Consider the following 14,055-nt stretch of genomic DNA (forward strand, 5'->3'; position numbering starts at 1 on the left):
CCATCTATTGTTGTATTCCATTCCTAACATTCTATTTATATTAATTCTACCAATTCCTAAAAAAATGTATTAAACTTTTAAGTAGTAATTATTTACGGATAAACTATTTACAAGATGCTATATACAGTAAAACCTCTATAAATTAATAATGTTGAAACTTTAAAATTTCATTAATTTATAGAGATATTAATTTACAAAAGGTTCCTTATTTATATATTTTTTTATTTTAAGATATATTTATCTTAAGATAAGAAAAATATTTGATTTTAGTGTATAGACATTAATTGTTATTTTTTAAAATTTGACATTTATATTAATTTTATGTATATAATATATATTGCATAGAACTTAAATGTGGTTTTTAGATATAATATTACTAAATCTCTTAAAAAATATATTAAGTGTTAAGAAAATATAAAGATAACTTCATTGTGAATGTAAAATAAATAATATAATAATAGGTTATTACTTATATAAAATATATATAAATATAAATTATTAATTCATAATTTTAATGAGACTATATATTTACATAGAATTTTCCAAAAAAATATTATCTTATTATTTTATCGATTTGTGTCAAATTTTGAACAGACACAAGTTGGTAGTGACGAAATTTATTAATTTATAGATATTATTAATTTATCGAGTATTAATTTATAAAGATTATACTATAAAAAAAAAAGGCAAAACAAATTGATAAATAGATTTTTTTGTTGGGTTCAGAATGTCAAAGTTTCTTAAAAAAGAGGGTCAAAAAGGAATATAACGAGATTATATCAACAGAAACGCACCGAGCTCACAGTTTCCTCAGATAACGCAAAAAAGAAAAAAAAAATTTCCAAATTCATTAAGAGAGAGAATTTTAAAAAGGTGAAAAACGGAAAACGAGAGAGAGAGAGAGAGAGAGGAAAACAAGTGGCTAGCTAGCTCGCCGAACTTTGTTCAACAATGGCGGTTTCTTAGGGTTCCAGCTCATATTTGATCGGAAGAAAAGTCTCTCGTCTAGATCGCGAATCTTCCCATGGAAATGCCCGGCGCTAGAAGATCCAATTACACTCTGCTTAGTCAATTTCCCGACGACCAGGTCTCCGTCTCCGTCACCGGAGCTCCTCCGCCTCACTATGACTCCTCCTTTTCCAGCGCGAGCAACAACAACAGCGGGAACAACGGAAAATCCAAAGGCGGATTCGATTGGGATCATCATCCTAGCGGCGGCGGTGGTGATCACAGGCCTTCGAATCGGGCTGGGAATATGTATTCTTCGTCGCTTGGTTTGCAGAGGCAATCGAGCGGGAGCAGCTTCGGCGAGAGCTCGTTGTCCGGGGATTACTATGTGCCTACGCTCTCTGCGGCGGGTAACGAGATCGAAATGGTTGGGTTTCCTCAAGATGACGGCGGGTTTAGGCTCGGGTTAGGTGATTCGAGGATGCAGATGGCGACGGATTCGGCTGGGGGTTCGTCGTCTGGGAAGAGCTGGGCGCAGCAGACGGAGGAGAGTTATCAGCTGCAGCTTGCGTTGGCGTTGAGGCTTTCCTCGGAGGCTACTTGCGCTGACGATCCGAACTTTCTGGATCCTGTACCGGACGAGTCTGCTTTGCGTACTTCGCCGAGTTCAGCTGAAACCGTTTCACATCGCTTCTGGGTACTGGTTTTGATGCCTTTTGTTTGTTCTTGTTTAGCTTTGTTTAACGTTCTTGAATCTTTGTTTATTGAATGCTTTGAAATTTTTATAGATACAAGGTTCTCTTGTTTCCAAGTTTCAGTTAGATATCTTAGCCAACCTTTGATAGAGATCGGGGAATATTGGAGTTTTATTATTGCAGATGTCTTAATATTGGGTGTTAGTTCTATTGGATGCTTCCGGAGTTGTTTAAGGTATAGAGGTTGAGATTATCAACATGTCTGCTTGAGATGAGCTGCTCATAATAGGTCTCTATGAAGTCAAGCAATGGACTGTGTAGTCAAATACTCATTGTATTGTCTAAACTGCTGTTCTCTGTTACTTGGAGCTTAGTAGAGAACTCGTAAAGGACTCTATGCAAGAGCTGTAAAACCCCAGTGGTTTCAAGTTAGACCTGCTGTTGTGTTTAAGCTAATGCATACTGTGCTGGTAGCTAATTACCATGCCCTCTCATTAAGCAGTGCGTTTTAGTTTGTTGGCAGTTCTTATATTCTTAGAAGTGTTTTTTTTCGTGATTGACTGTATATATTAACATTTGTGTCATTGTTTTAGATGCATTGCAGATTATGATTGTTTTGTGTACTGTATCAGGTAAATGGATGCTTATCGTACTATGATAAAGTTCCTGATGGGTTTTATATGATTGATGGCCTGGATCCATATATTTGGACCTTATGCATTGATCTAAATGAAAGTGGCCGCATCCCTTCAATTGAATCGTTGAGAGCTATTGATTCTGGTGTTGACTCTTCGCTGGAAGCCATCTTAGTCGATCGGCGTGTTGATCCAGCCTTCAAGGAACTTCACAATAGAGTCCACGACATATCTTGTAGCTGCATAACCACAAAAGAGGTTGTTGACCAGCTGGCAAAACTAATCTGCAATCGTATGGGGTTTGTACTCATACAATCCTCATAATCTTTTTTGAAGTAATAATTTTTTATCTTCCCCTGGCTTCTCACATTGTTTGGTAATCATTGTTTTCACCTCCTTCAGAGGTTCAGTTATCATGGGGGAAGATGAGTTGGTTCCCATGTGGAAGGAGTGCATTAACGGTCTAAAAGAGTGCTTTAAAGTTGTGGTTCCCATAGGTAGCCTCTCTGTAGGACTCTGCAGACACCGAGCTTTACTCTTCAAAGTGAGATCCCAACTTCGATGCTATTGCCAGGACATTTAAGACGTCGTATCTTTTATATGATCATATAAACTATCCTGCTTCATGGATTCGTTTGTGTAGTAATACTTGTGAAGAAACTTTTCTTCAAACAAATATTTTTAAAAAGAAAGTGGTGTTACTGGCTTGAAAGAACAGTGTACTTTTAGCCGGATTTTTTATTTTTCCCGTAATGTTTTTGTTTTTGTTTTTAAGTTGCTTATCCCCTCATTTGGTGCATGCAGGTACTGGCTGACATAATAGATTTACCCTGTCGAATCGCAAAGGGGTGCAAATATTGTGATAGAGACGATGCTGCATCGTGCCTTGTCAGGTTTGGGCTTGATAGGTACGGATCCAAGTGATTGTGATAGTACCCTCTCTACCTTTTTGTTTATGCTTTTTGTTTCTGTAGGAACAAGTATGGCACCAAATATTTCTCATTAGGTTGATAACATGGAATACTTTGTTTTGGTTTCAGGGAGTATCTTGTTGATTTAGTTGGAAAACCAGGCCACTTGTGGGAGCCTGATTCCTTGCTAAATGGTCCCTCAACTATCTCAATTTCATCACCTTTGCGGTTTCCGCGACCCAGGCCAGTTGAACCTGCAGTCGATTTTAGGGAACTAGCCAAGCAGTACTTCACCGACAGTGAATCTCTTAATCTTGTTTTCGATCCTGCATCAGGTATTCCGATGAAAAGAACATGAATTATATGTTAACTATATGCATGCTTCTTACAACTCATTTTATATCTTTCCTGAAAGTAGAATCTCCTGTCATTGTATATATATTTTTATTATGTCTTTGTTATCTGAAGGTTGCTAATCTTAGAATTGTTCTAGTGTTTTTTTTTTTTTTTTGTGTAATGGTTGTGGATGTGGGTGCGTTGCTTTGGAATTGAAGTTCCTTTTGATATTTTAGTTTAAATTTCTGATGTACTTGTCTTCTGGACTCTGATTTCTTATATCTTGTTTGAATTCTTGTAGATGATATAGGATTCTCAATGTTTCATAGGGGTGGAGAGAATGATGGTTCGGCAGAAAATGGGGGTGGATCTGTACCTCCCAGTGCTAATATGCCTCCACAGAACATAATGCGTGCCTCAAATCAAGTCCAAGATGTAGTACCTATAAATGCCCCACCAATCAATCAGCCGGTTGTGAACAGAGCAAACAGGGATCTTGGACTTGATGGTGATGATATGGACATCCCATGGTGTGATCTTAATATAAAAGAGAAGATTGGAGCAGGTATTAGTTTTTACCCAAACAAGCAGTGATTTAGTTTATGAAAAAGAAACATGAAATTCTTACGTAAGTGGGTTTGCTTTGGATATGTTCTCGAACAAAAATGCTGTCATTTGGAAGTTAATTTCTTCTCTGAGAGTCCGGAATTATCTTACCTGTTATTAACCCTACTGCTCTTTCAGGTTCCTTTGGCACTGTTCATCGTGCTGAGTGGCATGGCTCGGTAAGAACTTTATATCTGAATTTTTCATGGCTGATTTTTAACTAGTGATACTTGGATCTGTTGGATGATGAAAGGGGCAAATTATTTCAAATTATTTAATCTGTCTGGTCAAATTCTAAATCTTAGATTTTAATGAAAAAGTATACGCAAATTTGTTTTATGTCTTTCTATCATAAATGTATCTTCCTGTTTGAATCTTCAATTGCTATCACGAGAGGAATTATAACTTTGATGGCTGTGAAATTGTTCACCACCAATTTCAGGATGTTGCTGTGAAAATTCTCATGGAGCAAGACTTCCATGCTGAGCGTGTCAATGAGTTCTTGAGAGAGGTGCACAACCTAAAACTTTCTCGTTTTTTCTTGGTAACGAACTTGGTGTACTAGTACCCTTCATGATATCTTGATTCACCGCTAGGTTGCAATAATGAAACGTCTTCGCCACCCTAATATTGTTCTCTTCATGGGAGCTGTCACTCAACCTCCAAATTTGTCAATAGTGACAGAATATTTGTCGAGGTACTGTTCACATGGATTTCGAAGGTTTTGTCTCTGCTGTAGAGTTTTTATCCTATTATATTGCTAATGCAATCGTCTCTTTTAAAACAGAGGTAGTTTATTCAGACTTTTGCATAAAAGTGGAGCAAGGGAGCAACTGGATGAGAGACGCCGCTTGAGTATGGCATATGATGTGGTATGTTTGACCTCCTTCCTTTACCACTCCTGAACGGGTTTCAAATTGAGTTGATTACTTTGTGATCTTGGTTTATTTCTCATCGAGTTTTCTTGCCATTTCTCTGTTGCAGGCTAAAGGAATGAACTATCTCCATAATCGCAACCCTCCGATAGTACATAGAGATCTAAAATCTCCCAACTTGTTGGTCGACAAAAAATACACCGTCAAGGTTTGAATCTGAATTACAAAATTGTTTTGTCTAGTGTCTTGAATTTGTTTCAGTATATATCATTCTTCTTGCGGGACCAGTGTAGAATTTTTACGTTAAATAATTTTAAGGACATTGCGAAAAGATATTAGTCTGCTGTAACCCATGAAAGTTGGCCCCAAGCTATTGTCTGAAAAGGCATCTCTCTTGCAAAACATTATTTCTTTTAAGTCTTCGATCGGTTTTAAAATTTCAGGTTTGTGATTTTGGTCTCTCGCGGTTAAAGGCCAGCACCTTCCTTTCATCAAAGTCGGCAGCTGGAACTGTAAGTTCAGTTAGTTTGAAGCTGAATTCAACTGAACAAGTCAACTCAATTTTGGGTCCTATTAACTATTTGTTCTGTAGAAGAAACAAAACTGATTGGCTTTTGATATATCAGCCCGAGTGGATGGCACCAGAGGTCCTGCGGGATGAGCAATCTAATGAGAAGTCAGACGTGTACAGCTTTGGGGTCATCTTGTGGGAGCTTGCTACATTGCAGCAACCATGGGGTAATTTGAATCCTGCTCAGGTACTCTCCACTCCAGAAAGTTATTTTGCACTAGAAAGTTGCTCATCACATGTTTTTATCAGCAACGATGTTTCATAACACGCTATATTGGTCATTAAAATAAAAACTGGTCCACAGGTTGTAGCTGCGGTTGGTTTCAAGAATAAACGGCTTGAGATCCCTCGGAACCTGAACCCTCAAGTTGCAGCAATAATCGAGGGTTGTTGGACAAAGTACGCTACAAAAGTTTTATTTATTTACTTTCTGAAACTTCATTTATGATTCCTCCCTTGAATCATCCTTCATTTTTGATTGCCAGTGAGCCGTGGAAGCGTCCATCATTTGCAACTATAATGGACTTGCTAAGACCATTGATCAAATCAGCGGTTCCTCCACCCAACCGCTTGGATCTGTGAAACACCGGCCCGCTTGGAAACACGATATTAATAATTGATGATGTGCACATATACTCTCAGCATTATTTTGCTGCCCAGGAGGGAGACACCAGTTAAGATAGCTGTAAGGTACATGCCTCGTGAGCTATTAGTCTTATCCTATACATTCGCTGCTCTAGTGCCACTCTTTTCATTTCGATTTTTTTTGCCTTCTCTTTTGTTGTTATTTTTTTTTAATGTTGCAGATTGTTAAAAGTGTACATGATTATTGTCACAGGGAGACAAAAAAAGTAAATCAAAAGTAGCAGTGGAAACAGTATCGACCCTTCCAGGGGTGAGCAATGTATTGTTGTAAGCCTTTTGTAGTAGTGACACTTTAAGCTATTTTTTTTGTCTAATCCTACATATTATGTTTCCTTAATGTTACCTTGTTGTACATTTAAGCTACTAAATTAGTAGCTTGTAGTAACTAAGAGAGTCCAAACCAAGAAAAGAGTCGCGCGTCAGTGTGGTTTTGCAAACTCAGTATGATTCATTGGATTGAACATTTATTCACACGAGAGTATCATGAGGATTCGTGATTGTAATTCGTAAGGTTAAAAGGTTGCTGCTCATGGTTTAGGAAAACGAAGAGTGGCAAGTGAAGAAAGAAAAATATCTCAATATTGTGAAAATATCTCCCAAGAATTTTGTGTTGCCTTCGCAAGGAAGTAAATTTGGCGTCAGCTATTGATAACGACTTTACCTTAATTAATCGTTTTTAATAATTATATAATTAAAAAAAAAAAAAAAAACAGAACAGAACAGACACTGTGGTGTTGATGGGGTGGTGACCAATAGGATTGCGTAAAATTCAATCTATGACAGTGAGGGTCCACTTGTAAAGCTGACCTGGCAAACACGGAAAATCACTCCTTCCTTTTAAAAATCTAAAGATTACGTGGGGGACCCATCACCTCACATCTTTCTTTCTCCTTCGGATTGCAAAAAAAACTAGAGATAGAGAGAGAGAGAAGCGAAGCAGCAAGGAAACAACAGTCTTCTTCAATGTCGGTTTTCAACTCTAAAAACAACGAATCAACGATGGAAGATGACGCAAAAGATGAATCCACGGTGGCTGGGAACTGCCCCACTGCACCGCCTTCTCTCCCCCCCCCCCAGATATTTTCTTACATATCTCACTAACAGTTTGTCGGTTACATCCTCCCCTAAACCTTTATAAACCCCATCATCTTCCCCTTAATCCATTTTCTTTAAGTAAACTCCTTTGATTACCACACCCACTCCCATAAATTACTTCTCTTCTCTATATTTTTTTTATTTTCAAATGAGCCCAGAGAAGGATGGTGTTTCCATACCCACTCCACTCTCCATACCCATTTCGACCCGACCCGAATCCGTACCTCTCCACGTCGACACAGACGTTGCTTCTCCACTCCCCATGCCGCTAGACATCTTGCACGGGAACCCAATCCCGCCGTTTCTGTCCAAGACCTTCGATTTGGTGGATGACCCGAGTCTCGACCCGGTTATATCTTGGGGGCCGACCGGAGCGAGCTTCGTCGTCTGGGACCCTGTCGAGTTCGCCAGAATCATACTCCCGCGGAATTTCAAACACAACAATTTCTCCAGCTTCGTCAGACAGCTTAACACTTATGTCGGTATCTCTGTTATGTCCCTTAGTTGTAAATTATTAATCTCTGCTTTTGTTTTGTAGATTTGGATAAGATGCTGATGACTAATGAGTAATGGATGATCATTCTTTTTTTTTTGTTTCTTTACCATTTGCAAACTCTTTCCCTGTGCTTTTTGTATTTTTGTAATTTGAAATTTGTTGTATTAGATTATGTTTTTTTTTTTTTTTGTAATTTGCAACATTTGAAACTGTTTTTTATAAGTGTAAATACCTGTAATTATGTTTTTTGGGGGATTTTTGCAATCTCTATCATGTAAACATTTGTGATTATGTAACTATGAATTTGGGCTTGTGTTTGTATGTTACTGGTCGTGTGAATTACTAATAAGCTTGTAATCTTGTTTAGTTGAAATGATCAGATAATCTTCGTGTAATTATGTTTTTTTTTTTGTGAATGGATAATTTTGGTTCTTTCCTCACAACGTCATGATACACTTGCTGATCACTATACAAACTCAAAGGTTTATATCTTTTCAACAGACCAAATATCTAGTTTTGCAATCAATATGTTGTTGTGATATTCTTGATGTGATTGTGATAGTACCTTTAATGTTCTTTCTTTGAGTTGTTTTTGTGGGGTTTGAATTGTGTTCAGGGATTCCGGAAGATTGATACCGACAAATGGGAATTCGCCAACGAGGCTTTCCTTAGAGGACAGAAGCATCTTCTCAAGAACATTCACCGTCGCCGTTCACCACAGTCCAACCAAGCTTGCAGCAGTAGCATCACCAGCCATCAAAGCCAAGGGTCACCCACCGAGGTTGGGGAAGAGATCGAGATGCTGAGGAAAGAGCGGCGCGCGTTGATGGAAGAAATGGTTGAGCTTCAGCAGCAAAACAGAGGCACGGCTCGACACGTGGACACTGTGAACCAGAAGCTGAAAGCTGCTGAGCAGCGGCAGAAGCAGATGCTCTCTTTCTTGGCTAAGCTGTTTCAGAACCCAGGTTTCTTGGACCGCCTCAAAAGCCTCAAAGGAGAAGGAGGGGGTCTTGGATTCAAAAAGGCGAGAAAGAAGTTCATCAAGCACTCTCCAACAGGAGGGGAGATTGTGAAGTATGAAGCTGATGATTGGGAGAGACTGTTAATGTCAGAGGAAGAAGACACTGAGAACATTCTACCCTCAAACCAGGGGATGACTTCAACCGATCCAAAAGGGAAGAACCTGATGAATCCATCAGGAGAAGAAACAATGAATCAAGATTACTTCTTACCTTTTCCAACTCCTGAAGGACTTATCAAACAAGAAGAGACGTGGAGTATGGGTTTCGACACTACAATACCGAGTTTCAGCAACGAGGATGTGTGGGGAAACACAATGGACTATAATGTCGCAGAGTTTGGTTCTGTTCCAGAAACATCAAGTGGTGGTTGTTTGCCTGATGTATGTTGGGAACAGTTTGCTGCAGGGATGACAGAGACTGGATTCAACTGGCCACCTGGTGATGATACTACTCCAATGGATGATCCTTAAGACCTTTCATTATATATTTTATTTAGACCAATCACCCGTTTATTATCGGGTGAATTATTAATTAATTGATTGTTTATTTTGAGATGCACCTTTATACATATATAAATAATGATTTTGCACTTTTTATTTAGAATCAATGTCTCTGCACTAAGGTTTTACTGGAGGACACAAAATTATGCTTTTGTTTTGTTTTGTTTGGGTTCTATCTTGCAGGGGTTTGAGGACTCTTCTTGAAGCTGACTATCACACTCTTCCATGGAAGAGAAGATCTTTATGTTCCAGGTTAGCTCTTTCTCCTTTGCTCTGGTATGTTTTGTCTTGGTTTGGTTACAATTTACAAGTGATAAACCGTAAGACATGGATCTATAATCAAAATGTGACAGAGAATGAAAAAAACTTAGTGATATTTTTAACATTTGAGACCTTATTCTAATTTGGTGATCATTATTCACATTAAGTTAAAATTGTAATAAAAGGGATCCTGATATGTACTATATTAGTTTATATAAATATAGATAATGTCCACATAATCATACAATATCACAATACAATATTTTTTTAAAAAAATTTACTTCTTAAAACACTTTGGTGTTGGATTATTCATACTTAGTACCTCCTGATGAATGACAAAAGGTGGGTGGTAAATTTAAGGTTTGTTGTGGCTTTGAGTGTAGATGTAGTCCAAGTGAGATTCAGTGATCATCCTTCTCTTCATACACTCTTCATCACTCTCCTCGCATTTCTCTTCTCCCATAAGCTTAAATCACATTTCAGGGGAAAATATAAATCAATAAACACAATGAATATGCAGTAAGATAATAGTATGAATAGGAAAAGAGTATTTACATGTGATAACTCTTGGGCCATGTCAGATGCCTTATCTGCTTGTGTAGTCCAGGCCCAATTATTGTTATTGGCTCCTTTTTCTTCTACTACGATGGGAAAATTGGTAAGACAAAAACATGAAATCAAAGCTTTTTCCACGAAATATGTACGAAAAATGGATCTAATCACTCATGATATGCACTCGTTTAATCCCAACAAGGTTCATACATGTGACCGAAACATAACGTCATTGCATGCTATGGATCAGTGAAATATTTTTATATTAAATTAGTGTTTCTATGAACGATTTCAAGATCTAAACTATAGATGACCACAACATATCATCAAGAAATTAAATTGTGGTTCAGACTTAAAAATAATACCTAGCTCTTATTAACTACATTTTTCATACGGCCGCACTAGAAAAGTAGAAATCTACGTACATATACACCGAAAGTCATAATCAAATTTGTAAATAAGGATATATACAACATAGAGATACAATTTATAAAGGCATGCATGTGGGTCTGTATTATATGGCATGTAAATACCTTCTTTATCCACTTGGGAAGGTCGTTGAGCTGTACGAAGCTCAGATAACTGAAGAAGGAGAAGAACGAAAAGGAAGAGCATAATGCCGATTTTTTTCTCCATTTTTTTTCTGTTTCAGAGCGCTTGAGAATAGGATTTCAACATGAAGAAGAAGATGAAAAAAAAAGAACAAGCCAAAACTTTAAAACACGAAGGAGAAGAAGTCAAAAGTTTTAATAAACGTGTAGATCTCTCACATGCTCGTTACATTTACGTTTTGGTCCGTCTCTGATGTGTTGTGCAGTGGATCCCACTTAATAAAGCACTTCATTTGAATGAGTCAGTGACTTCATCAACCAGACAAAACAACTAGTCAACAGCCACTTAAGAGTTTGTATTAAAATTTACATATAATTCAAATCTAGTTTTGAGTTCTCTTCTGTATTTTACCAAAATAAGTTTCAGTTAACTTTGATCTCTAAGACGAAACAAGTAGACAGCTAGGACCATTATTAACCTCTCAATCTTTTAACTGGAGTTCTTACCTTTAATTAAAAAACGGTTTTTAGTTTTTTTAGATTTTAACTAAGAGTATGTACGATGGTCATTTGGATTCAACACCTTAATTTACACTTTTTCACAATCCACATCATCTTCTCTTTCTTTCACCTACTAATTCAACACATACACACATTTTATGTCTACAATGGTTTTTGTTTAATCAAATTAAACACTCTAATTTATATTTTTATTCTATGCCAAATAGGAATATATTAATTTAAAAAATAATTGTAATTAAACTCAATAATTAAAAACAACATATTTTAATTAAAAATGACATAGTTTTAACTGAGTTCATAAAATTAATATTAATAAAAAATAAGACTATAAAAAGCAAGTATTTTTATTCTATATCCAAATTAAATGAAACTAGTCTCTATTTATAAATCATTACAAATGATGAATTTTGATATACTTTTTATTTTTTAGAAAAGTATTTTACCATAATATAATTAAGTTTAAAGTATTTGATGAAAATAAAAAAAATAAAAAACTAGATAACCAATAATAATAGGACATGTGTTAGAGTGGACCGGACCCCAATTTCTTCACTTTTAATATTCCAACACTTGTGAATCCGAGCGTGTATTTTTTTTATTCAACACCCATCTTACATTGGTTTAAACAGTTGAATAAATGATTCAACGGGTCCATTGTTAGTGGTTTAAGAAAAGCTAAGAACCGTCTCTTAAATAAGAAATATAAGAGTCATCTCTTAGCCGAAAAGTGTATAGGAAAAACAAAAAAAATAAAAAAATATCAAATCATGAGTTAAGAACCCTGATTAAAAGACCGGGGTTAATCATGCTCTTACAATTATCTAAGTTTTGAGTTCTCTCTTGCCAAAGAAAAATGTTCTGAGCGTCAATATTACTAATTATTAAAAAAAAGTACTAATTATTAATTTAGTATACACTTTTTTTAACACAATTAATTTATTATACACATTTTTCTAGTCGACACATCTCATGGTCGACATCCCACCCACGAGAGAAAGATTCTTCCTCGTTGATTGTGTAACCTAAATGACAAAAGCAAAACGGACGCACTCTCTTTCGACGTTACATTACACAACATTACTACTCTCTCTATGTTTTCATGTCTCGACTTCCTTTCCTATTATTTACTATAAAAATGAAAATTTTCAAAGACTAGTTCACATATATCATCAGTTTCAAGTGTGATTCTTTGCTCAGTCCAAACCATTTCCGTATATTTTGAAATTAAATTTAGGCAAAAATAATTAATTTTAAAATTAAGAACCTATAAATCATGTGAACAAAGAAGAAAAAACTTTACTCCACATGGTTAATGATATGGGTCTAAGTTAAAACTTAACAAAGAGTCACATCATTTAGGTATTCGGATCTATCTTGACTAAACCAATTTCTTTGTGACAGAGAACGACAAGGAATGATCACGAGCCTAATTTGAGTACTTGATGGGAGTCATTATCGTATACTATTTTTCAGTAAGCCGACAATTCGATAAAACTAGGCGTTGTCCATTCATTACATCAACTGAGACAAAGAAAAGAGAGCCTCACGACTTTATTTCGATTTTGGTGGTAGTCCTTTTCATCTAATTTTTGCTTTAATAATTTACATGCAATTATTGTAAACCTGTGTGTTTTAGATTTGGCTTCATTTCTTATCGTTCGTAGAGTATTATGAATTAGTTAATTTAATTTGGTCTTCAGAAATGTAAAAATGTAGTGTGAAAAAATTGCAAACAATGTTTACGTGTCGACAGTGCTAGATTTTTATCATTCAGATCGAAAAAGAACTAAATTGAAGTAATGTAGTCAGGTTTTCTTCCCCATCACTCTTTCTGAGTTCTAAAGTTACTTTTATATTATATAAATACAATAAACAAAAAGTTGATATGGGCGAGTTGGTCTAAGGCGCCAGATTAAGGTTCTGGTCCGAAAGGGCGTGGGTTCAAAGCCCACTTTCAACATTATTCTTTTTCAATGCTTGATCATCTTTGGGCTTCTGTTTTGGCCCATCGGTTACATTTTATTGTAAAAAGTTGATTCAAGGGGCCATATTATAATGAATTAAAATTAACAATGGCCCTAAAAGTTAAGCCCGCCAACTTTGACATATAACATATGACCATATTCGGTGGATCTTCCGTTTACCACATGACATAGCTTAACACATAAAATAATTAGATGGGAAGACTTATTAGGCTAATTAAGACATGTGAATCTAAAAGAAACTAATTAGATGTGAATCGTCTGATATGTTTGGTATAGATTAGTCTACCATCAATCTATTTCAGATTGTTTTTCTCTAAGAAAGTTGTATAAAGTGAGTTCTTTACGAAAATATAGGCATTAGTTAGTCATTACATATTTTCCAATACATGTAGGTATTAGTCATTTACATATTTTCCAATACATGTTAGCATTAGTCTCTTTTTTTTTTAAACACTTTGTTTTACTGAAACTGATTCAGAACGTCTATCTTATTAAATTAGAAATACTTTAAGCTTTTGTTTGACAACATAGATAGAAGTTAAAAAAAATAGTGTTGTTTGGAAATATGGATAGCATTAAGTTAGGAAAAATAATAATGGGCTTATGCTATTAAAAAAATTGGAAGTCCATTACATTATATTAAAAAGTAATGGGTTTATGTTACTTGATATACATATTCAAATAAAAAAATAATTTAAAATTGATTTATATCAAAAATTCATTCAAAAATATACATATATATTCAAAATTTGATTTTTTACTAACATATTTTCCAATATCCATTATAAAAATGTTTTCAATATATATAAGAAAAACACAATACAAAGTTTAATTTCAAACACCAACATA

At 35.7% G+C, this 14,055-nt stretch overlaps 3 protein-coding genes across 5 annotated transcripts; 2 read left to right on the forward strand and 1 right to left on the reverse strand.

Annotated features, from left to right (window-relative positions):
• The first annotated feature begins 738 nt into the window (after positions 1-738).
• On the forward strand, positions 739-6,626 carry LOC106430032 (serine/threonine-protein kinase CTR1-like). Of its 2 annotated transcripts, none has more exons than XM_013870805.3 (16): positions 739-1,645; positions 2,276-2,577; positions 2,681-2,822; positions 3,083-3,186; positions 3,319-3,524; positions 3,827-4,090; positions 4,270-4,310; positions 4,574-4,642; positions 4,728-4,828; positions 4,919-5,003; positions 5,116-5,214; positions 5,450-5,518; positions 5,633-5,764; positions 5,882-5,976; positions 6,063-6,267; positions 6,416-6,626. In XM_013870805.3, the coding sequence occupies exons 1-15, from the start codon at positions 1,025-1,027 to the stop codon at positions 6,157-6,159; spliced, it is 2,427 nt and encodes an 808-aa protein (XP_013726259.1). In that variant the 5' UTR covers positions 739-1,024; the 3' UTR covers positions 6,160-6,267; positions 6,416-6,626. The 2 variants fall into 2 exon arrangements, with proteins under 2 accessions (XP_013726259.1, XP_022567309.1); XM_022711588.2 differs by having other exon boundaries at positions 806-1,645; positions 6,384-6,626.
• Positions 6,627-7,124: 498 nt separating this feature from the next.
• LOC106430033 (heat stress transcription factor A-3) lies at positions 7,125-9,426 on the forward strand. The gene is made up of 2 exons (XM_013870806.3): positions 7,125-7,795; positions 8,430-9,426. Exons 1-2 carry the CDS (start codon positions 7,466-7,468, stop codon positions 9,303-9,305), a joined length of 1,206 nt encoding a protein of 401 aa, XP_013726260.1. The 5' UTR covers positions 7,125-7,465; the 3' UTR covers positions 9,306-9,426.
• Positions 9,427-9,792: 366 nt separating this feature from the next.
• Positions 9,793-10,961, reverse strand: LOC106430034 (putative phytosulfokines 6). Of its 2 annotated transcripts, none has more exons than XM_013870807.3 (3): positions 10,682-10,961; positions 10,152-10,237; positions 9,793-10,062 (listed from the first exon to the last, which is right to left on the reverse strand). In XM_013870807.3, exons 1-3 carry the CDS (start codon positions 10,782-10,784, stop codon positions 9,952-9,954), a joined length of 300 nt encoding a protein of 99 aa, XP_013726261.2. In that variant the 5' UTR covers positions 10,785-10,961; the 3' UTR covers positions 9,793-9,951. The 2 variants fall into 2 exon arrangements, with proteins under 2 accessions (XP_013726261.2, XP_013726263.2); XM_013870809.3 differs by having other exon boundaries at positions 10,152-10,234; positions 10,682-10,904.
• Positions 10,962-14,055: the final 3,094 nt, after the last annotated feature.

This window comes from Brassica napus, chromosome C9 (assembly GCF_020379485.1).
Source record: "Brassica napus cultivar Da-Ae chromosome C9, Da-Ae, whole genome shotgun sequence".
NCBI lineage: Eukaryota > Viridiplantae > Streptophyta > Magnoliopsida > Brassicales > Brassicaceae > Brassica > Brassica napus.

Coding starts and splice junctions, on each gene's coding strand:
- LOC106430032 (XM_013870805.3), top strand. CDS start 1,025: ATGGAAATGCCCGGCGCTAGAAGATCCAATTACACTCTGCTTAGTCAA. Junction 1,646..2,275: donor CCGTTTCACATCGCTTCTGG/GTACTGGTTTTG, acceptor GTACTGTATCAG/GTAAATGGATGCTTATCGTA. Junction 4,091..4,269: donor AAAAGAGAAGATTGGAGCAG/GTATTAGTTTTT, acceptor CTGCTCTTTCAG/GTTCCTTTGGCACTGTTCAT.
- LOC106430033 (XM_013870806.3), top strand. CDS start 7,466: ATGAGCCCAGAGAAGGATGGTGTTTCCATACCCACTCCACTCTCCATA. Junction 7,796..8,429: donor TCAGACAGCTTAACACTTAT/GTCGGTATCTCT, acceptor AATTGTGTTCAG/GGATTCCGGAAGATTGATAC.
- LOC106430034 (XM_013870807.3), bottom strand. CDS start 10,784: ATGGAGAAAAAAATCGGCATTATGCTCTTCCTTTTCGTTCTTCTCCTT. Junction 10,238..10,681: donor TTCCCAAGTGGATAAAGAAG/GTATTTACATGC, acceptor TTCCCATCGTAG/TAGAAGAAAAAGGAGCCAAT. Junction 10,063..10,151: donor TGGCCCAAGAGTTATCACAT/GTAAATACTCTT, acceptor ATGTGATTTAAG/CTTATGGGAGAAGAGAAATG.